At 42.7% G+C, this 23,684-nt stretch overlaps 2 protein-coding genes across 3 annotated transcripts; one reads left to right on the top strand and one right to left on the bottom strand.

Moving 5' to 3' along the window:
- Window positions 1–473: 473 nt before the first annotated feature.
- nrde2 (NRDE-2, necessary for RNA interference, domain containing) lies at window positions 474–11,832 on the bottom strand. 2 transcript variants are annotated; one of them, XM_028566667.1, is made up of 19 exons: window positions 11,740–11,832; window positions 9,934–10,045; window positions 9,344–9,544; window positions 9,089–9,229; window positions 8,478–8,740; window positions 8,154–8,377; window positions 7,793–8,026; window positions 6,772–6,961; window positions 6,390–6,523; window positions 5,342–5,462; window positions 5,001–5,173; window positions 4,699–4,870; window positions 4,363–4,583; window positions 3,761–4,244; window positions 2,381–2,799; window positions 2,069–2,208; window positions 1,695–1,836; window positions 1,047–1,118; window positions 474–861 (listed from the first exon to the last, which is right to left on the bottom strand). In XM_028566667.1, the coding sequence occupies exons 1-19, from the start codon at window positions 11,813–11,815 to the stop codon at window positions 736–738; spliced, it is 3,645 nt and encodes a 1,214-aa protein (XP_028422468.1). In that variant the 5' UTR covers window positions 11,816–11,832; the 3' UTR covers window positions 474–735. The 2 variants fall into 2 exon arrangements, with proteins under 2 accessions (XP_028422468.1, XP_028422469.1); XM_028566668.1 differs by having other exon boundaries at window positions 2,381–2,796.
- A 1,890-nt stretch (window positions 11,833–13,722) lies between these two features.
- On the top strand, window positions 13,723–19,976 carry LOC114546601 (tubulin beta-4B chain). The gene is made up of 7 exons (XM_028565504.1): window positions 13,723–13,893; window positions 14,123–14,231; window positions 15,155–15,265; window positions 15,554–15,798; window positions 15,930–16,252; window positions 16,358–16,702; window positions 19,090–19,976. The coding sequence occupies exons 1-7, from the start codon at window positions 13,837–13,839 to the stop codon at window positions 19,235–19,237; spliced, it is 1,338 nt and encodes a 445-aa protein (XP_028421305.1). The 5' UTR covers window positions 13,723–13,836; the 3' UTR covers window positions 19,238–19,976.
- The last annotated feature ends 3,708 nt before the right edge of the window (window positions 19,977–23,684 follow it).

Here is a 23,684-nt window from a genome sequence, read left to right as displayed (position 1 = left end):
ATCACACCACGTGAAAAGTGACAACTTTCAGAACTTGACACTAGTGCCAGTTTGATCTCTTTCTATTCTTGGTATTTGGGTAAGATTCTGTTTCACCAAGGTGCAGGGATACAGTTTTATTTAACCTAATCTTCATTTGGAGTCTCTTAACACGGGGTGTCCAAAGCATTATGAACAAATTGAAGCATTCACATTTTAGCATTCACAGTTAAAATATGATAATCATGATTTTTAAATGTTGAGGCAGTGTTAAGTTTTTCCACAGTCTTTTTTTTTCTTCTCTTATTTATCTCAGTATTGGTTAACACATTTATTTCATTAGACTCTAATGTGCAGTTGCTCTTTACAATCACATCTACTAGTAACATGTCATGGACTTTTATAATATAATATTTCATTTAAAACACAGGCCCTAAACCTCAGTGTGCATGCACTGTAAGCTATGCATAAACAATCCAACAGCACACAACACATGAATGAGAATTATATATTTATTAACAGTGTCCGGTAATAAAACAGTCTTTGTGGTTTGCTGTGAAAATAAAGCATTAGATATCATGTACAAAGGATGGCTCCTCGCCCATAAGATGACTGCAACTTCACTGTTTAATGCTGTGTGTAAGCATCTGAGTTTGTGTACAGTATGGGTCTCCTGTTCTTGCTATCAAGTGTGCTGATATTTTCATTGGCATGTTGCCGGTAAAGCCAACTCAAGTTCTTGAATGAGATGTATGTTCAGTCCTCCAGAAGTATATCCAGTTCTTCTAAAGGCAGTCTGAGTCGGAGTTCTTTCTCTGTCATCAGATCTACAAACTCCTGCAGATGTTCAGGGAACAGCTGCACTGCATCCATGTACAAACCCTGATCATATGCGTGTCACACACACAGAGAGAGAGAGAGAGAGAGAGAGAGAGAGAGAGAAAGAGAGAGAGAGAGAGAGAGAGAGAGAGAGAGAGAGAATGAAGTTCTCATATGTACAATTTAAAAATTAAGTAGACAGAGGTCAACTGCTGTTAGGAAATATCACTTTGATGCCTGTAGCTCACCTTAGCCCAGGGGATATTCTGTAAGGCCTTGTAGAAGATCCCTGTGGCTTTATCACCCTTTCCTTCTGACACCTACAAATACAAACACATAGAAACACACACAGCTTAAGCATAAGACTTTACTAACTGTCAATATTTGTATATCCAAATTACACACAAAGTAAGTTTGTTTAGGCTGGTCTTCCTATGTGTGTTAGCCTTATACTTGTATATTTGGAAAAGGAGAAAATAGGCAGCACTCTAAAGTCACATAATAACAAGCAGAATGATATCCACAACAAAATGCGATCTTAAAGGCTGAAATGCACATTTTTGTGTTCAAATGTTATCCGTGATGATGCTAAATGCTAAGTTACTGCGTTGATCCTGGATACATGTAACTTTTGAAACTGCCCTTAACATCTATCAGCTTACTGACAAGTTGATTTTGTAAAAAAAAAAAGAAAAGAAAGCTGGCATTTGCCCCTTTCAGTGAAGTCTGTAACTATGCTGTTAAGAGTACGATTGGATAACTGTTTAAACGGATCATGAGTTTCCCCTAATCTTTATTTTTCTTTCAACTGACAGGTCAAAGATCGAAAATGAGTTCAAGTCAATATGGTGTCCTCACAAGGGCAGTAAATGTATGAGTGTTATTTGCTATCTCACCAGGAAGTGCATGTACATCCTCCAAAGTAAAGGACAGTGAGAGCCCATCTCTGTTGCTATGGCGCTTTCAAACAGTCCACGGATACGGTTGCTGAGGCCATTCTCTGGCAGGATGGGCAAGGCAGCATCATGGCAACAAGACCTATACACACCATACATTTATATATACAGAATTATTAATAAGGAATGGGAATTTTGATAGAAAGTATTTGTGAAAATTAGTTTTCTTTGCTTATAACACATAGAAGTCATAGAGAAAACTATGAGCATGGCATCAGTGATTACATCTTTCTAAGTTGTTACAATGCTTATTCCCATACAACGTGAGTGCAGGCAAAAACCCTGCAACTACCCATCATGCTGTCTGCTCTTACCTCTGAGCAGCGTCCACCAGCTGCTTCCTTTGTTGTTCAGCAACAATGGCAAAGAGGCGTGGCACCAAACTGCTGTTGTCTCTGGTTACAGAGTGAAAAAAGCGACGCGCCCGGCCAGCACTATGGTAACGGTTCTCAACCTGAAACACGGGTCACATGAGGGTCATCATGCCAAAATACACAAGTACTGATTTGGTACAGAAAAGGTGCAAAGCGCTGGTAAAAACACATCTAGAGAAGCTCATTGCCAATGAATGATTGATTGATTAGAACCCATGATGATTGAAAAATGAAATGGAGGCCGTGGCTTACCTGGACATATATGCTCCAGAGAGGGGCGCTGCTGGGCCAGGTAGAGAGGGCAGAGGTAACCGTCTGTCTCAGTGTTGCCAGTGGAAACACACTGATGCTGTTGTGGTACCTAAGCAACGCTGCCTGCTGCACTGCTAATGCCTCACACTCAGAAGCTAGCCTGTTAACATAGCGTCTGCTGGCGTGGCTGGAACCCTCTGCAGACTGGCTAGCTTCAGTGCTAGCAAGGTTGGCTTCTTCATTACGGTTAAGCTGCTTGTCAAGTGTTAGTGTGCGGTGCAGCTCCTCCACCCTCTCTCTAGCCTGGCTGTAGACAATGTTAGCTGCTTGGATGCCCATGGTGAGGTACTGGAACAGAGCGTAGCAGCCTATTAGGCCTCTCAGCCTCAGCTTCTCTCCTAGCAGGTCCTCGTCACCTGCTGGTGAAATGATGAGATAAGGACAAGATCAAATTGATGAAAGGCAGCCGTTTTATGCTGGAGACATTTAGACTTGTCATAGTAGGAAAAGCACAGGTGTTCCTAATAACAACAAAAGCTCTGTTCTATTCAAGTGTCCCAATAAGCAACGACAGTGAGCCAGCATGCACTACGTGGAATTCAGCCATTTGGTTATTTACACCGGGGCTTTTCCTACTGTGACATGTCACAATGTTATCTAAATGATGTCTCATGTGTTTCTTTTACATTACTAAGATTTCCCATTGGCTTTTACTCCTACAAGTAACTAAATACTTTAGCTCGACTCAGAAGAAAAGTTTTGTTGCCGTACTGAAATCCATCGGACCCGGTGGTATCCAATATAGAGGCCAGTGGCTACTATTAGTTTGGCTATGCTTTTGTTTATTTTAGAAACAATATTATACTCTTATTCTGAATAATTCGATATGCACCAATCCAATCTTCCAGATCGGTATCAGAACAGATATCGACCTGATTAAAGTGGATTGGGTAGTGGCCAGATGGGACCAATCCACAATAAATACAGTTTCTCTGTCAGTTTCATTATAAAAAAGGTACCTGGTATGAGCAGATACTCTAAGTTGAGGATCTGGAATTAGTATTTGGTGAGAAAAGGTTGAACTCGTGCGTAACTGGTAATAATTACTTATTGCTGAAGGTTGTTGTTCCATTTTTCAGACCAATTACTACTAATCTTGTACTGTATGCCTCACATTACTGTACTTAAATGATTAAAAAACAGTCTGCAAAGAAGTTGATAAATATGCGCTCATGAATCAAACAAATGGTATGGTATGTTTGGAAAAAGGGCCAGCAGTAACAGTGAGTGAACAGTTGCAAACATGCAAAAACCACTGATATGTCTCTCCGTGCACCTCCACAACAGATTAAACACACAGAAGTTGTCAATAAAGGGAACCTGTTTTGTTGGCCTGAGGCTTGTGGGGGTTTTGGTCCAGAGATGACAAGCCGGCAGCCAGAGCCTGTTCATACGACTTCCTGGCTTTCAGGATGGAAACCGGCGAGAGGGGCTGGGAGGATGAGGAGGTTCCTTCCGCAAGCCTGGTTAATACACCAACAGCTGGGGACACGGTGACATCAGTCAGTCCTCCCCCTTGCACGCTAGGCCCGTCCTCCACCTCCAGCTGGGCCCACAGCAGACACAGCTCACAGAGGGCGGAGCTCTTCAGCCCTTTGGTTCCCCCTATCGCCGTCGCCGTGGAGAAGACTTTGCGAGCCTCGTCGAGGTTGCCCAGCATCCACTCCAGGTGGGCGTACTCCCTCCACAGCACCAGCGAGGAGCGGTTGTCGGGTTCTTTGAGCAGTTGCTTGGCAATGCGCTTACTGCTCTTTCCCTGAGAGCGGACACGCTTTTTGTTGCTGCCACGCAGGCAACGCAAGACCTGACGTGTACACATACAAAATGCAAAAAGTAAATCAGTGCAAATACCAGACCCTTTCTAGACTTGAAACTCAGTCGACTTAAATGATGTAACTTGAGTCAAATAAACAGACTCTTACCTTGAGTTTCTCGTACCGCATCCGGCTGAGTGACAGGGCGGCTCGGTGGTGGGCGGGAAGGACAGGTCGGACCGTATCGAACACATTGGCGACAAACCTCTCGCCCTGCTTCCCAAGCCCCACCCACTTCCTTGTTCCCTGGAGAGTGGTCATGTGACCTACAGAGTTAACCCCGGGTTCAGGTAGGTCCTGGGAGGTCAGAGGATGCCTGAGCTCATTACCTAAGACGTGACACAGCTTTGTCTCAGTGATATGCTTTAAGTTGATTGTTATGGTATAAAAAAAATATAGAAAATAGCTAGTTTGTATTTTTCTGACTGACGGTGCCATTTTTACCCTGAGTGAGCAGAGAAAGGCTCTCCAGCAGCAGGCCAGGCTGACAGGGGGCAGCAGAGAGCACAGAGTCTACAGGCAGTCCCAGGAATGACAAGAAACGGAGAAGAAGACAGAGCTGGAGCTCTGGTGAAGACAGATGAATTAGGGACGGCCCGATGTCATCAAACAACACCTACAGTTGGAGAGAAAGAGAGAGAGACGAAGAAGTCAAACAAAGTGGTCCCACCTACAATGGTGGCTTTAAATGTTATTACATTGTAAATGGCTTCCAAAACATGAGCAGAGACACTTTAAATCAGTACCTGTCTGTCCGGGTCCTCGCAGTCCTCTTCTGATTGGCCCTTGGCTTTGTCCGGCCTCCAGGGCAGCCAGTGAGCTGCTTCGCGAGACTGCTCCACATCCGACCAGACTGTCCATCTGGGCTGGCTCCGATCCTTCACCTCCTCCTCGTCCTCTTCCTCCTCCTCTTCTTCCTCTGTGGAGACACACAAACACACACAAGAAGATGACCGTTTAAAAAAAAAGATTAAAAATAAAGATATTAGCCCCACAAACAATTTAAAGATTATTCCAGGATTTACATCAACACTAAATAAAGTAAAGCCTGCTTCACTTTTGTTAAAAGGATGTCGGAGTGTTTTACCTGCACTGGGCTGTAGCCACCCTCCTCGCTCCTGTTGAAGCATCCAGGCTTTCCAACCTCTGGCCCCCAACTCTCCAACCCTCTCCTCCCCGCTGTCCCAGAACGGCTCAAAGAATTCAACCTACACACACACACACACACACACACACACACACACACACACACACACACACACACACACACACACACACACACACACACACACACACACACACACACACACACACACACACACACACACACACACACACACACACACACACACACACACACACACACACACACACACTTAGTCCCTAACCTGACTCCACCAGATGGATTGCTTCACATTTGCTCGGCATGTCCATCTGGGAACTTTCCGTTGGAGAACTTTTGGGAAGGGGCGAAAATACTGGTTAGCTGATTGGATAAACCATCTGTCTATCACCGCCTATGTCGGTGATAGACGGGCCAAATCAACCAATCAGATTAAACTCTTGCAGAAACCAGTCGGGAGAAGAGCAAAAACATCTTTTCCTCAGAGAAAAGCCTCCAGTGCCGTTTTTTGCTCTTCTTCCAGTGAAGGAATACTTTCTAATTCAGATAAAACTTGTGCGATAGCTACGCACATCTCATCCGTGGAAGCTGCCATGTTGTTTGACTAACAGTCGCTTCTCGTTGCGCCATACCTAAACCCGCCCCAAAACCAACGCTGATTGGTCGGTCGTTTGGCGGCACGGCTCCAAATTTTCTCTATCTCAAGATGCCAGACTGATCTGAGAGTAGAAAACTGGAGCTCGCGAGATCAGGACGGTCTCACAAGGCTAGGAAGTCCCTGCACCGGGCCAAGAATGCAAATAAGTGTATTTCCAAAAATGTCAAACTATTCCTTTTAGTCAAGATCAAGATTATTTATCAGGATTAGGTTTTGATTTACAATTTAAATATAAAAGTGAGGACTAGGTTTAGAGCCCGAGTAGTTTTTTGGGTTTAGTGTGTGTGTGTGTGTGTGTGTGTGTGTGTGTGTGTGTGTGTGTGTGTGTGTGTGTGTGTGTGTGTGTGTGTTTACCTGCTGCTTGGTGGACAGTTCTTGTACGCTGTCAGGTTTGTAGAAAGTGAAGTCGATCATGGCCTGAAACAAAGAAATCGCCTTCTCTGAGTGACCAGACTGACGCAGGAAATGACACTGCTGGGTGAAGATATCTAAAACAGAAAGAAAAGACAACCAGGGAAAAACAACAATTTTTAATAAGCATTGAGCATACGAACAAAAAGTTTTTGTATTCAAACAAATAAGAACATGATGACTCATGCGTGATTTTCTTGTGACAGTAGTTAGTGATTAAATTCAGCAGGTGAACTGAATATGTAACTGTTAGCCACTCTGAGAGTAGGAACATTGGATAAGTAGAAGCTAGTTTTGCTTGCCAGACCAACAAAATCTCTGTTACCCAACATATCCTCCTCAAGTCCTGGCAGGGCCGGGTGAGAGACCATGCTACCGTCCCGCACCGCACTGAGCGTGCTTAGACACTTCCCATAGGCAGAGTTGACCTTCGACACGGTGAAGTTGCTGAAGTAGCTCTGGGTAAACAGCAGATACTCTTTCCACAAGGGGGCACTGTTTGGGTGGAGGAACACCTGAAATACAATAGACAAAACACAAGTTAGCCCTTTAGCTAGTTAACCGTTCCTGCCCGTTTCCAAACAGTATCCAGTAACTGCTTCTCAGATGATTCTGTGTAACAAACCATCTGGAGAGTCAGGTTGATAGAAAGTGATTAATTTAAAGTGCTCGTATTATGCTTTTTGGCTTTTCCCCTTTCCTTTATTATGTTATATATCTTTTTGTGCACGTTATTGGTTTATAAAGTGAAAAAGCCCAAAGTCCACCCCAAAGGGACTTACCATCTCCAATAGAAAATACAGTTCACCAACAGCTCCAAACAGCTCTATTGTAGTCCAGACTTTACTTCCGTGATGAACGTGCGTCACTTTGTAACACACGTTATAATGCTCGCCTAGCTGCTAGCGTGGCACGCCCTCAAACTCTGCTTCTGACTGGCTAGTAGTCCTTACCTAGCTACTGCGGATGTGCGACTCCCAACAAAGATGGTACAGAAGTGCGATGTCTCACTCTGTAGCTAAAACAGAGAGCCCAACACACAGGGGGAAAAGAGGAGCTGCAGCAATGTGCAGTACAACAAAAATACGGCGTTTTCAGAAAATTAAACCACATAAACCTATTCTGGGACAACCTCTATATACAATTATGAACCTGAAAATGAGCATAACATGAGCACTTTAATAAAACGTGTAGGAGCCTTTGCTTGTAAAAAGGCAGTGTGAGAATGAATGAACCAACTATAAAAATAGAGCGCAGCCAATTTTCCACTCTTTTTTAGGGCAGCTATAGTTGAAATACAAAAGCACTGAGTGAGTATTATGGAAAAATAAAGACTGTATACTGACCAGTTTCTTCCATTCTTTTGCCAGGAGTGAGGGCTCCCAGAGCTCTTGGCAGATCCTGAGCCTCTCCAGCTGTAGAGCTATGCAGCTGTGGTTGGTGGCCACTGCACGCTCTGCAATGCTCAGCTTTTTCTCCAGAACTGCTCTGTAGGAAGACTTCCGGCGCTCGGCCGAATCGCTGCCCTGTTGTTGTTGTTGTTCCTCCTCGCCTCCAAACACTGTTGCGCTCAGCTCATCCTAGAGTGAGAGAGGAGATGATGAGGTTCAGAAGTAGCAGTGCTCTAGAGATAGGTCCGGCGATGCGAGACTAGGCAAGTGAAGCAGAATAACACAGTAGTCTATACATTAACAAAAGTTTTCACACCTGGTATCGTATGAATTTTATCCATAGCTGCGTGTCTTCCGGCTGCTCTCTGAGTCGCCTGTTAAACTCTTCAGTCCTTCCAGCCAAAAGCGCTGCACTCTGCCCCGTCGCTATGTCCCGCTTCTGTGGCTCTGTCTGCTCCTGCTGTCCCTTCCCCTGCAGCCAGAGGGCCGTTGAGGAGTCGTACACACCGAGAGGATTTACCGATGTCTTCACCCTGTCACCTGGATTGACATTTACATTAAATTACCACACCAGCTTTGCTTGACTTTTTGAGAATGTAAAGACTTCCCCCCCACTTCACCAACTGGCTAAATCTCTTACCAGTCTCTGCTCCTTTGTTCTCCTGGTCACCCAGCGGGAGGAAGGAGGCGGGGCCGATGGCATCACCGCACTCAGGAATCGTAGGTAATGTAGGAATAGGGGGCTCGGACCTCAGTAGCTGGCGACTGACTGTAGAGAAGTATCGGACTGCTGCTCTCTTCTTGTCCCCGCCTTTCTGTTTCTTATTTGACTCTGACTCCTCCCAGCTGATGCCCTGTCTGCGGAAGTCCAATCCCAAGGACGAGCTGCCTTTCCTCTTATACCTTATACACACACAGTTTAAACATCACGTTTAAAATTATAACGCGCTACATTTTTATCAAGTAAATATTTGTTTTGCTACTGTAGTCTTTAAACCTACTTCAGTACATGCAAGCTTTTATGTTTACTCCTCCAAAGAGTCACAGAGAGTCTTTCCCAAGCGCAATGATGTTTTTGATTTGTAATAAACTGAAGAACCTACTGAAAGAAGTTAGCGTGAGCAGGGATGGTCAATAAAAGAGACACTCACTCTTTGTCAAATGAAAAAAATCCAAGGAGAAAGATGTCACAGCACTGCCCTAGTAGTGCAGAGACGAGTGTATGCGTGCGTGCTTGTTTGTGTGTGTTACCTGGCTACATCTCCTCTGTACAGGGACTTGTAGGTCCAGTTGGATGGGTCTGCTTTACGGTCCACACAGAACGGCTGATTTGTGGGCGACTGGAGGTCATCCAACCAGGAGAAACAACTTGCTAACGGAGCAGGCTGAGGACTGCGTGGATGCACACACACACCAACCATGAATGCAGAGCAGAAGTATGTCACTGATATTATATATAAGATTAAGAGTGTAAGCATGGATGATGTAAAAGTGGGAGTCTATTACCTATCTGCCTCTTTGACCCTTTTGAGGTCACTGGGGAAAATGGTTTCAGAGTCAGTCCCGCTGCTGTCTGAATATCTTCCACTCTTCTTTTTGTGTTTTTTCTTCTTTTTCCTCTTCTTTTCACTCTTCTTTTTCTTCTTTTTGGGTGGCACATTACCTTCTTCTTCCTCCTCCTCCGCAGAGCTCACATCTCTGCCTACACTGAGGATTATAAGGTGAACTCAACGTTAATGCGAGTCAGAGACGCAAAGAACCCATTAAACACCCGCCTCATGTAAAGTCAAAGATTTATTTGACTAATGTTCAAGAAATAACTATCTTTGTTTAGCTTTTTTTTTTTTTTTAAACAGAGTGCTTCACAGTGAAGAAAAACTGATGCAAGTATAAGAACATAGAAACAAGAAAAACATAAAAGGTGAAATGGCAATATAGAAGCAACAATAAAATTGGTGCCCTACACTGACAGAGGGTTTCTAAAAGAAAGAAATCTAAAAGACGCTACCACAAAGTTGAATGTTTGAGCGCCCAAAGTCAAATGCCCAGTGTTGTGTCTGCAAGCAAAGAAACTAGCTTTTAGTTTGGATTTGTACCTTGATTCCTTCTGGTTCAGCCTCTCACTGTCACTGGTCTTCTCAAAAAAACGACTGTGAAGAGAGAGGGCATCTCCAGTCCGAAAACTCTTATTTTTCAGCCAGTCTAATTCTAAAAGTAGAGAGTGGATGAAAAAAAGAATGTCATTCAGGGTCCGTGTACGTTTTGATAGTTTGTTTTTTCGTTTGAACCACAAAACAGAATAACGAGAAACCAGCTGTTTTGTTCAAAGCTGAAAATGCAACTGTATTTGACAGAGGACAGGTTTAGGTTGCTATAGTGACAAAATATTTAGCTTTCAGTGCGATATGATCGCTTTGTAAATTACGTTTAAATAAAAAGTATTTAAACTGTCCCGGCTCTCCCCTATATAATATAGTGCTAACCGTAACAACTCTGCACACACAATAAGTTCTTAGGTTAACTACTGCATGCGCTCATTAAACGTGACTGGTGATGTGTACGTGGATAGGCACGATATTAAAGCACTGTAATAAACTACTGTTGCTAACATATTTCTTTCGGTCCAGGTTATATAAGCCTATTTATTGATAGATTTTTTTTCTTCTAACGTTACTCTGGTATAACGTTAGTGCTGCATATTATGACAGTTCTAAAAGCTTGGATTTTATTTTTATAGGAGTTATTTACTATTACTTCCGGGTCACGTGGCCAGCCTATCTTTCTTTTAATGTAGATATTCAAACGGAGAAATAAAAAAAAGGAATTTCAAAAAAACAAAATCGGACCGTTATTTGAATTTGGTCTAGTCGTTTTTCGTTTTTGGATTCAGAAACCAAAAACGGAGAACGGCTCTTTTTTTTTTACCGTTTCTTTGTTTTTGGTTTGAAACGACAAACTTCTCGTTATTCTGTTTTGTGGTTCAAACGAAAAAACAAACTATCAAAACGTACACGGACCATTCAGTGATCAGGAGGAGGATTGAGACACCATGATGTTGAGTACATCATGTACTAATAATGCAGGTGATACTTTTGCTCGTCTTGCATTACTGAAGATAAGGTGGAGAAGCTAGAGCCAAACAAACTGAGTTAACTCAGTTGGTAGAGATTTGCTCCATGTGAATAAGACAAGGCATGCCTGCACTGTCACAGAGGATCAAGAACCTGGATAGTACTAGAATCATGTCTACATAGAGCTGCTGATAACCAGGTTTCTCTATGTTATATATGTAAATCTATGTCCCATGTATTATTAAAACAAGACTAAAAAATTGATGTGGATAACAGTGCCTCGGTTATTAACAGAAACACACGCCGTTTAGAATATCATCAAGCCTTCATTTCCATATTTTGGTCACATTGTTATATAGAAATGAAAGAAAGCGGTTGTTTTCAACCCGGCGGGAATGTCGTTTCTAACGCACAAGACAACAATAACGCCTGCTTTGCTTGGTCTGTTATGCGAATGTGACAACCTTACTACTACTATAGGAGCAGCTACTACTACTACTACTACTACTACTACTACTACTACTACTACTACTACTACTACATCCTAACATCTTATACGAGGCAAACCAAATGCAAACAAATATTCAGAAGGGATCCTGGCTTTCAGTAGTAACCCTGTAGCGGAATGTAACCTAATTGACAAGAAGGTGAGCTAACGCCAAGTTCTGTCTTTCAGGTTCAACGACAGGCAGACGGCAGACAGCTAATGTTAAGCTAACGTTAGCTCGTAGTTCAACAGGTTTAACGTTATCCTCTCAACATGATGACAGCAGAGTATTGAGGCGAATGGCAATCCGTATTAAATCGAGTGCTACATGAAGAAGTAATCACCTTTGGACGAATCTTCAACTTTGTTACTCTCTACTTCTGCAAAAGCTGGAAACAGAGCCATGGTGGTAGGTCGCATATAAACAGTCGCAGGAACATGACGTCATTTGTCCATTCTCAGTGGAATGGCCACACTATTATAAAACCCCGTGCAATGTAATTTTGCATCTGTAGTTTCAGGTATTGTTATATTGGATTTAATTATAATAAAACGTGTAGCATATAGATGACGTACTACTCTTTTCAATATAAAGCAACCCAACAATGCAACAAGCTATAGCCTCTAAAATGAATCATATAGAGGTAAATCAATTAGCCCACTGTCTTACACAAGCTCAGCAAAAACATAATACTACTTTAACAGAAGTAGGATTTAGTTAGCACCCACTGCTCTGGATTGCTTTGTACAAGTGTTTCCTATTTGAGGGCCTGTTTTATGTGAAATCATAATCATGTCACTAACAGTTCACAGGTGTAGCCTACATGTTGTCACTGGTCACTGTGCCAACCTCTTGCCCAGGTGAACCTTGTGCTGCAGGGAAGACCTATGATACATGGGTCCCATTTAGCTCTGTCCCTTTTTGATAGTAACCCTCTGCTTTTGTTTACCTTGGTATATGTGTCACTCCATCCCTTTCTGGTCTTTATAAAGCAAATTCTATACATTTACTCAGCAAAATGAAAGAGGCCTGGAGTGTTGGATGGACCTCTCTTTATCTTTACTAGGTCAAGTAAACTTTTACAAGAAGAATATACTTCCACAGTTGTTCTGTGGTCCATGTAGCCTAATCCCAGCACTTTGGACTTGATGATCACGCTCAGTTACAGCTTGGAGGCTGCGCCTCCAATTTATCCTTGTAGAATTGCATATGTATCTAAAATGTGGGTCGAATTCTTACTGTGATTTGGTGGCTTATGGTATTGTCAACCTTGCCGCAAGCCATTTTTTTAGGTGTATGCAGTAAGGTTTCATATTTAAAAAAAAAGGTTAAACCAGAATGGATTCTTTTGCTTTCTGTAAAGGTAAATTATAGATTCTGAGCCCCAGAAGTAACTACTCAGTTCTACGCCCCAGCAGAGGAATGAAACCAGGCTTAACACCCAGCACAATCTTGGAGGAACTCTCTTTGGAGAAAGATCTATTATCTATTTCATTTTAGAATTGGTTGATTAGGCTACTGTCATAGCAGGTAGCCTAATGCACCCACTGAATGTCTGTCAAAGCTGCATTATTTATGGAGGAGGAAAACATTTGAGTAATTAGATTTTATTTGGTATACATTTTATTCATAGATGTTACTATCTAAAGGTCAACCCCCACAACAGATTGAAGAGTGAAGACATCTACCAGCAAAATCCCAAAATCCCTCGACTGTATGAGGAAACGCCCTTGTGCGTCAGGTGAGTTGAGTATGTTATAAGACTCTCTACTACCCTCTTGTTGCAAAGAAAGCTACGACAATTACTCATTCATTCCTCTTCCTCTTCTTCTTCCATGGCGACCTAGCGTGCAGGATTAGTTAGATAGCATACTTGGCGTCTAATAAACATGAAACCACACTAAATTGTCAATATATCATCACAGAATAAATGTATAAGTAGGTTATGTGAAAGTTTGGTATGTGTGCCACAGATGATCATATATCGCCTCATTTGTATCTATTATTAACTTTCTTATTTTGAGCAGCAGAGAGGCTCGTGTATTAGAGTCAACAATGAAAATCATTGTAAGATCTGGGGTTGTTTGGTTTTTATCGAAACTTGTCGGCTAAATATCGAATAAACAAAGGGGCGTCTGGAGCGTCTAAGTGTCTCTGTAGAAACGTTGTTGTGTATTAGATTCTATTTAGTGTTACCAAGACAACAGAGCTTCCCATAGTACTGTCCAATCAAAACTGGAATCCAACTTTTTTCGACCAATGAGATGTCTGATATGCTTCGACTGACATTTAGCTAGTCCAATAGCATTTATCGGCCAGCTTCAGTTGGCAACACTCCCACCTTCTCAGGTTAGTCCGTTACTGGAGTGCTAGAGCGTTATAACCGGTTACAACTTTGTCTGTTTCGGTCGTTGTCCGTAAGTTTTTAATTACCACCAAAATGAGGGAAATCGTGCACCTTCAGGCAGGCCAGTGTGGAAATCAAATTGGAGCAAAGGTTAGAATAGCTTTTGTTTAAGTCTTAACTCTGAAAAAGAGCGTGAATGTTAAATTAGATTTTGGGCGGGCTGATAAATGAGTTTACCTAGCTAACGTTAACAACAATACTATCTAAGCGTTACCTTTGTGTCCATACCACCGATGGTTTTGACTCGTACGGATAAGTAATGCTAGTTAGCCAGTTCATTTAACCGTTATCCTCTGTTCTTTTTCCCCCCTGATTCTAGTTCTGGGAGGTGATAAGCGACGAACATGGCATCGACCCCTCCGGGACATACCATGGGGACAGCGACCTGCAGCTGGAGCGAATCAACGTGTACTACAACGAGGCGTCAGGTTAACTTCACTTTGCTTTTGAGTGTGTCCGAACTACAGAGTTTTAGATAACGTTGCTAGTTTCTAAGAGAGCCAAGGTAATTCAATACCACGCTGAAAGGCTTGTTAGTTCCGTAGCCATCCAGCAGGGGATCCTTAACCCCCGCTGGAAGCCACTAGAAGTGATGCCAACGGCCCCTGCCCCCCTGCTCCACTCCCCTCCTCCTAGCTACCGTCGCCGTTTCCATGATACAAACAACAAAGCTCCAGCTAAGGATATTATCCCGAACAAATACGAGGGCGTCTTGAGGCCTTTTATAGGCGACAAACTTAGTTTAAATATTGTAGTAGAAAATATGGGCACGTTTCTGACAAAAATAAATAAATAGAAACCGTCCATAAACCACTTTTACATATAGGTGTTGTGCTCTTTTGTTGCTAGTACTTTGACTTTGACTTGGTAAATGTCGTAGGCACATTGTCATAATACTTGTTTTTGATTGTATTTATGGCCAACAAAAAAATCATACTATACCATAAACCATACACACTATTAGCTAGTTATATTACAGGAAACCTCAAGGGTTGGGAAAAGTATTTTGTTGCTAGTACTTTGACTTGTCTGCTGCTCATCCAAATTCTCCCAGTTCCATTTTTCAAATTAGGGAAAGGCAAGTGGAAGATAACAACAATAAAAGGAGAAAAGATATTGGCATGGTTAGAAAAAGGAAAGGGGACAGGAGTACATACAGGGAATGCATATGGAGAGTAGACGTCCTATTGTAACTATAATTGTAACACTCCCAGTCATAATTATGGTGGTCTGTAAATGAGTGTAGTAGATTATGCACTGCATTCAAATGGATGTGGGTTATGATGATTTTAATAAATGTTTCAGCACTGTGTGTAAATTGTAAATTTTCCACTTGTATTTTAATCACCAGGTGGCAAGTATGTCCCCCGTGCAGTGCTGGTGGACCTGGAGCCAGGCACAATGGATTCTGTGAGGTCTGGTCCCTTTGGCCAGATCTTTAGACCAGACAACTTTGTCTTTGGTGAGAATTTAAATGTGAACAAATGACGTGTTATTTTTTTTTGACTTGGGTTGATCATATTGCCATACTGTGATTAAGCATCAACTCTTACTTTAAAGCCCTATATATCTGTAAAATAGTTTTTCTGCAAGAGTGATGGAGCCAGTCTCTTACAGTGTATGCACTGCTCACTGCGAGTACATTGCGTTTGAATTTGCAAGTATGACAAAGTCATATTTCATGAAAGTAAGATCCAGGAGGTTTTGACACCACAGCAGTGATAGATGTCTGTATTTGCATGTAACACAGGCCAGAGTGGAGCAGGTAACAACTGGGCTAAAGGCCACTACACTGAGGGAGCCGAGCTGGTGGACTCGGTCCTGGACGTGGTGAGAAAGGAGGCAGAGAGTTGCGACTGCCTCCAGGGCTTCCAGCTCACGCACTCCCTCGGAGGAGGCACCGGCTCTGGCATGGGAACGCTGCTCATCAGCAAAATCCGAGAGGAGTATCCAGACCGCATCATGAACACTTTCAGCGTGGTGCCTTCGCCCAAGGTTCATAAAAAAACCACACAAAAAAACACATGGAAATATTTGAACACTAAATAGTTGCCCCTCCTCTGTGCTTTAATGTTGTTTCCTCCTCCTCCCTTTGTCTCCTCTTTCCCTTCGGTCTCCCACTCCAGGTGTCAGACACAGTGGTGGAGCCGTACAACGCCACCCTCTCCGTCCACCAGCTGGTCGAGAACACAGATGAGACCTACTGCATTGATAATGAGGCCTTGTATGACATCTGCTTCCGCACGCTGAAGCTCACCACGCCCACCTACGGCGACCTCAACCACCTGGTCTCAGCCACCATGAGCGGGGTAACCACCTGCCTGCGCTTCCCCGGCCAGCTCAACGCTGATTTGAGGAAACTGGCCGTCAACATGGTGCCCTTCCCCAGGCTGCACTTCTTCATGCCCGGCTTTGCCCCCCTGACCAGCCGGGGCAGCCAGCAGTACAGGTAGAGAGGCGGGATTTAGCTTTTTAGAGACTATATCACACCTTTAAGTTGCATTTTAAAATGTATTTGAAATAAGTCCTAATTGAATTGCTTGTCTTTTTCCAGGGCATTGACAGTTCCTGAACTCACCCAGCAGATGTTCGATGCCAAGAACATGATGGCAGCCTGCGACCCGCGCCACGGGCGCTACCTTACAGTCGCCGCCATCTTCCGGGGCCGCATGTCCATGAAGGAGGTGGACGAGCAGATGCTGAACGTGCAGAACAAAAACAGCAGCTACTTTGTGGAGTGGATCCCCAACAATGTCAAGACAGCTGTCTGCGACATCCCTCCCCGTGGCCTCAAGATGGCTGCCACCTTTATCGGCAACAGCACAGCCATTCAGGAGCTGTTCAAGCGCATCTCTGAGCAGTTCACTGCCATGTTCCGCCGAAAGGCCTTCCTCCACTGGTGAGTAAAAGAAGACTGACGTAAAGGACAGTTTGGGAGAAGTCCCTGTACTTGTGCTGTCTTGTTCTTACCAAGAGTTCATACACTTAACATTTTCATGCATGAACGTCTTTTCATAACCCCAAATCTGTCATAATACAAAACACTTCGGCAATAGACTTAAAGGTCCCATGACATGGTGCTCTTTGGATGCTTTTACAGTGGGGGAAATAAGTATTTGACCCCTTGCTGATTTTGCAGGTTTGCCCACTTACAAAGAATGCAAAAATCTACAATTTTAATCATATGTACATTCTAACAGTGAAAGACAGAATCCCAAAGAAAATTCCAGAAAATCACATCATATGAATTTATTAAAATTGATAACCATCTGATGAGGAAAAACAAGTATTTGACCCCCTGGACAAACAGCAAGTATTCTGGCTCCTACAAGCCAGTTAGTCTTTCTTTAAGACACAGCCCCAATCCGAACCAATTATCTACATCAAATATACCTGCCTCACCTCGTTACCTGTATAAAAGACACCTGTGAACACCCAAACAACCAGCATCCAACATCACTACCATGGGCAAGACCAAAGAGCTTTCTACGGACATCAGGGACAAGATTGTTGATCTGCACAAGGCTGGGATGGGCTACAAGAGAATCGGAAAGCAACTTGGAGAGAAAAGATCAACTGTCGGTGCAGTTATCAGGAAATGGAAGAAGCACCACACAACCGCCAACCTCCCTCGGTCTGGGCCTCCATACAAGATCTTGCCTCGTGGGGTGTCCCTGATCATGCGAACGGTGAGGAATCATCCCAAAACCACAAGGGGGGAACTGATGAATCAACTGAAGGCAGCTGGGACCACAGTTACAAAAGAAACGGTTGGTAACACACCACGCCGTCATGGATTGAAATCCTGCAGCGCACGCAAGGTCCCCCTGCTCAAGAAGAAACATGTACAGGCCCGCATGAAGTTCGCCATTCACCACCTGGGACGACTCAGAAGAGGCCTGGAAGAAGGTGATGTGGTCAGATGAGACCAAAATAGAACTTTTGGCCTCAACTCAACTCGTCGTGTTTGGAGGGCAAAGAACACCGAGTACAACCCAAAGAACACCATCCCCACCGTCAAGCATGGTGGTGGCAACATCATGCTTTGGGGTGCTTTTCAGCCAAGGGACGGGACAACTCCATCGTATTGAGGGGAGGATGGGACGGGGCCATGTATCGTGGAATTCTGGACCGACATCTCCTTCCCTCAGTGAGAGAACTGAAGATGGGTCGAGGATGGGTGTTTCAGCAAGACAACGACCCTAAGCACACGGCCAAAGCAACAAAAGAGTGGCTGAAGAAGAAGCACATCAAGGTTCTGGAGTGGCCTAGCCAGTCTCCAGACCTGAATCCGATTGAAAATCTTTGGAGGAGCTTAAAATTGAGTTGCCAGGCGACAACCTCGGAACCTGAATGATTTGGAGGCTGTCTGCAGGGAAGAGTGGGCCAACATCCCTGCCGAAATGTGCACAAACCTTGTCACCAACTATAAAAACCGTTTGACATCTGTGCTGGCCAATAATGGCTTTTCTACAAAATATTAACATGCTGTTTGTCCAGGGGGTCAAATACTTGTTTTTCCTCATCAGATGGTTATCAATTTTAATAAATTCATATGATGTGATTTTCTGGAATTTTCTTTGGGATTCTGTCTTTCACTGTTAGAATGTACATATGATTAAAATTGTAGATTTTTGCATTCTTTGTAAGTGGGCAAACCTGCAAAATCAGCAAGGGGTCAAATACTTATTTCCCCCACTGTAGGCCTTAGTGGTCCCCTAATACTGGATCTGAAGTCTCTTTTATATAGACCTTAGTGGTCCCCTAATACTGGATCTGAAGTCTCTTTCCCGAAATTCAGCCTTGGTGCAGAACTACAGCCACTAGAGCCAGTCCCACAATGAGTTTTCCTTAAGATGTGCCATTTCTGTGTCTGTAGCTATTGAGGAGGAGAGAGGGGGGGGGCAAGGTGGAGGGTGGGGGTGTGGCCTTGACCAACTGCCACTTTGCTTGTTTTGAAAGCCATGATGTCTCTCTTTCTCTCAAGGGTGGGCCAAATTCTCTGGGTGGGCAAATCAGAGAAAGGGGAGGTAACCTTGCTCCTTATGACCTCATAAGGAGCAAGATTCCAGATCGGCCCATCTGAGCTTTCATTTTCTCAAAGGCAGAGCAGGATACCCAGGGCTCGGTTTACACCTATCACCATTTCTAGCCACTGGGGGACCATAGGCAGGCTGGGGGAACTCATATTAATGTTAAAAAACCTCATAAAGTGAAATTGTCATGCCATGGGACCTTTAAGATAATTTGTCAAGATGCATGTAAGTAAGTATTTACTTGTTTCAGGTACACGGGCGAGGGCATGGATGAGATGGAGTTCACGGAGGCTGAGAGCAACATGAATGACCTGGTGTCCGAGTACCAGCAGTACCAGGACGCCACCGCTGAGGACGAGGGCGAGTTTGAGGAGGAAGGCGAAGAGGACATGGCCTAAATATCTACTATCACCTTTTTCTTACTAGGCTACAATTAGGAATTAGGTTAGTTCAGAATTATTGATAATTGGCTTAAAATCAATCATTTGGACAACAATTTTTTTTTTTTTTTTTTTTGCACAGTAACTCCAATGAAAGTCGTCAAATGATAACATTGAACTCGTTGAAGGGTTTCTCCAGCCTTGATTTATAAATGTTGTCTGTTCTTTTTTCTCACTATTTTTTTCTTCTTTCCTGCTTTGGATATGAATGTTTTTAACCTCTCCTGTTTTCTTTTCTGTTTGGATGGTATCACCTAAACGTCGTGCCAGGCAATACCATTTCTCATCATGTTTCAAAGTCCACAGATGACTGACTACCCAGTATGTCACGGAACAATTTTGACTCCTGGTTTTACATCTCTACCCATACATACGTAGTTGACCTTATTTGTCTACTCAATGATCGCCCTCTGGTAATACTTTTCATGCTCCAGGTTTTACGTGTATTTGTGATGAAAGAGAATGTAACACTGACCAGTTCATGGCAATCATGGCTGAATTTGACACTTACTTGGTTTGATGGAGTGTAATTCTTTATAAGAATGTAGTGAATTGATTTAGCAAAACAAAATACACCCTGCACCATTAATAGTGTCAGAAACTGGTCACTGCTACATTATTCTTAGTGTGTTTGTACTGGGATGTTATTGACATCAAAAGTATAGATGGACTTAATAAAGATCTTGATGAATTGGTACTACGCTGTGTGGTTACTTGTGGCTCCTTATAAATTTGACTGAACTGAACTACAGTATTACAGATTTTTCATTACTCAAATTATAAAGCCTCTACACAGGTGTTCTCATGTATTAGCTTAAATGTCCCATGGCATGAACATTTCACTTTATGAGGTTTTTTAACATTAATATGTGTTCCCCCAGCCTGCCTATTGTTCCCCAGTGGCTAGAAATGGCGATAGGTGTAAACCGAGCCCTGGGTATCCTGCTCTGCCTTTGAGAAAAGGAAAGCTCAGATGGGCCGATCTGGAATCTGCTCCTTATGAGATCATAAGGAGCAAGGTTACCTCCCCTTTCTCTGCTTTGCCCGCCCAGAGAATTTGGCCCACCCATGAGAGAGAGAGACATCATGGCTTTCAAACGAGCAAAGTGGCTGTTGGTCAAGGCCCCCCCCTCTCCTCAATAGCGACAGACACAGAAATGGCACATACTAAGGAAAGCTCATTGTGGGACTGGCTCTAATGGCTGTAATTCTGCACCAAGGCTGAATTTCGGGAAAGAGACTTAAGATACAGTATTAGGGGACCACTAAGGCCTATATAAAAGCATCCAAAGATCATGATGTCATGGTACCTTTAATTAAACCTGCTCAAGGATATAAATCTGTTCAGCTTCAACCTGCCTACTGGGACAGTAACATTACGACTTAATGTCCTTCCTGTTGGCAAAATCCCTGTCCAAATACTGTGACGCTTAAGCTCATGGCGTCACAGAAAATAAACTGGTTCAGTGCATAGGTGAACATTTAAGTGGCAGATTGCTGTGAGACTGAGCAACATGAAATATCCGCAGGGATCAGTCAATGCCAAGCAAGTTGAATAACAAATCCCCAGCAAGATGTGGCCCTTATTCTTCATATCTATATCTCTTACATCTATATGCATATGATACTATCCTTATATCTATGCAAAATGTGTGATGGAAGCCTGTTATGTCAGTTTTCTGTCCGTCAAATCTAAGGAAGTTATCTTGCTGAACAGGCCACAGATCTGATAACGTCCTTGTCCGCCTACTCTTGCTTCATCAGATTAAAGGCTAAACTCTCCTTCCAGCTATACTTATAAATATCTACAGGCCACCTAAATACTGTGAAAACTTCTTTGACAATTTTAATGAACTGCTGTCTATAATCTGTATTAACTTTGACCGTGTAATTATTGCTGGTGATTTTAACATTCATGTTGACAACCCCCAGGACCGAGGAACCAAAGAACTGTGTTGTGTTTTTGAGAGCTATGGACTGACTCAGCATGTGACACAGCCCACGCACAATAAGGGGCACACTCTGGACTTGATTATCTCCAAGGGTCTAAACATTTCCAAGGTTGTGGTGACTGATGTTGCTCTCTCTGATCATTCCTGTGTTTTCTTTAACGGCACTATCTCGGTGTCCAAAAGTGTTCAAACAAAGTTAATCAGAAAACGGTATATAACTGAAAACACAAGTGAATCATTCATTCAGCTTTTCTCCTCTACACCCACCCTCTCAGGGGTCTCAGTCACTGAGCTTGTAGATAATTTCAACTGTAAAATTACGAATGTTATTGATGCTATTGCTCCCACTAAGGTCAAAGCTGTCTCTGGTAAGAAAAGATCTCCATGGAGAAATTTTATAGTGGTGAGAACAGAAAAAAGAGAGTGTCGAAAAGCTTAACGTAGTTGGCGAAAATCTAATCTCCAGGTACACTATGACATCTATAAAGAGAGACTTCGCATTTATAATTTGGAACTAAGGAATGCAAGGCGGTTCTTTTTCTCTGACATTATCGGCAGAAACAATAATAATTCACCTGCTTTGTTTGCTACTGTCGATAGATTAACCAACCCTCCAGTACCAGTAGCATCTGAACTGAACTGCCTCTACCAAGGCTTGCAATGACTTTGCCACCTTCTTCACAGACAAAATTCAGAAAATTAGACAAACAGTCAGTGCTTCCATATCAAGTACAGGATATGTGTTGTCACAGTGTACACACAAAACAAAATCAAATATGACACAATTTCATGTGATCAGCCATAACAACCTGGAAGACATTATACAACATCTGAAAACCTCCTCCTGTTGCCTTGATATTCTACCAACGGGTGTTTTCAAAAGTGTTTCGAATTGTTTGGCTTCTGATCTTCTACAGATTGTAAATACATCTCTGCTCTCAGGTATCTTCCCACAGGCCCTGAAAACTGCAGTCATCAAGCCACTCCTAAAAAAGAACAATCTAGACACGACACTAATGAGCAACTATAGGCCAATATCAAACCTTCCATTTTTAAGCAAAATCATAGAAAAAGTGGTTTTTCAACAACTCAACTTTTTCTTATCGCTAAACAACAGTTTTGATGCCTTCCAGTCAGGTTTTCGACCACACCACAGCACTGAGACAGCTCTTGTTAAAGTCTTTAATGAAATCCACTTAAACACAGATAGTGGCAAAATTTCAGTCTTAGTATTACTTGATCTCAGTGCTGCATTTGATACAGTCGACCACAACATATTACTTGACCGATTGGAAAACTGGGTTGGTCTTTCTGGCTCAGTACTAAAGTGGTTTGAATCCTATTTAAAGAATAAGGACTACTTTTTGTCTATAGGTAATTATACATCTGAGCATACAAATATGACATGCGGAGTTCCCCAAGGCTCAGTTCTGGGGCCTCTTCTGTTCAACATCTACATGCTTCCACTGGCTCAGATTATGGAAAACAACAAAATAAGTTACCATAGTTATGCGGATGACACACAAATTTACATAACCTTATCGCCAGGGAATTATAGCCCAATACAACAACTGAATATGTGCATTGAACAAATTAACGACTAGATGTGCCATAACTTTCTTAAATTAAATGAAGAAAAAACTGAGGTGGTTGTTTTTGGAGCAAAAGAGGAACGATTAAAGGTCAGCACTCAGCTTCAAACAGACAATGTTAAAAACAACAGACAAAGCCAGAAATCTTGGTGTAGTCATGGACTCAGGCCTGAATTTTAAAAGTCACATTAAGACAATTACAAAATCAGCCTATTATCACCTTAAAAATATATCAAGGGTTAAAGGACTTATGTCTCAGCAGGATTTGGAAAAACTTGTCCATGCTTTTATCTTCAGTAGACTTGACTACTGTAATGGTGTCTTTACAGGTCTCCCTAAAAAATCTGTCAGACAGCTGCAGCTGATTCAGAACGCTGCTGCTTGAGTCCTCACTAAAACCAAGAAAGTGGATCACATCACTCCAGTACTGAAGTCTTTACACTGGCTTCCTGTGCCTCAAAGAATTGATTTTAAAATACTTTTGCTGGTTTACAAATCACTAAATAGTTTAGGGCCAAAATACATTTCTGATCTGCTACTACACTATGACCCACCCAGACCTCTCAGGTCGTCTGGGACAGGTCTACTTGTTGTTCCCAGAGTCAAAACTAAACAGGGGGAAGCAGCGTTCAGTTTTTATGCTCCACATATCTGGAACAAACTCCCAGAAAACTGCAGGTCCGCTGCAACTCTCAGTTCTTTTAAATCCAGGCTGAAGACATATCTTTTTAATGTTGCCTTTCTTTAAATAACCTATTTTTAACTGCTCTTTCTTTAAAATTCTTATACTGCACTGTACATTTTATTCTTGTCTTTTAATGATCTTAAATTGTTGTTAATTGTTTTAATGCTTTGAAATTG

The sequence above is a fragment of the Perca flavescens genome, chromosome 20 (assembly GCF_004354835.1).
Source record: "Perca flavescens isolate YP-PL-M2 chromosome 20, PFLA_1.0, whole genome shotgun sequence".
NCBI lineage: Eukaryota > Metazoa > Chordata > Actinopteri > Perciformes > Percidae > Perca > Perca flavescens.
The sequence above is the reverse complement of the archived record's forward strand: the minus strand, read 5'-3'. Positions and strand labels throughout refer to the sequence as shown.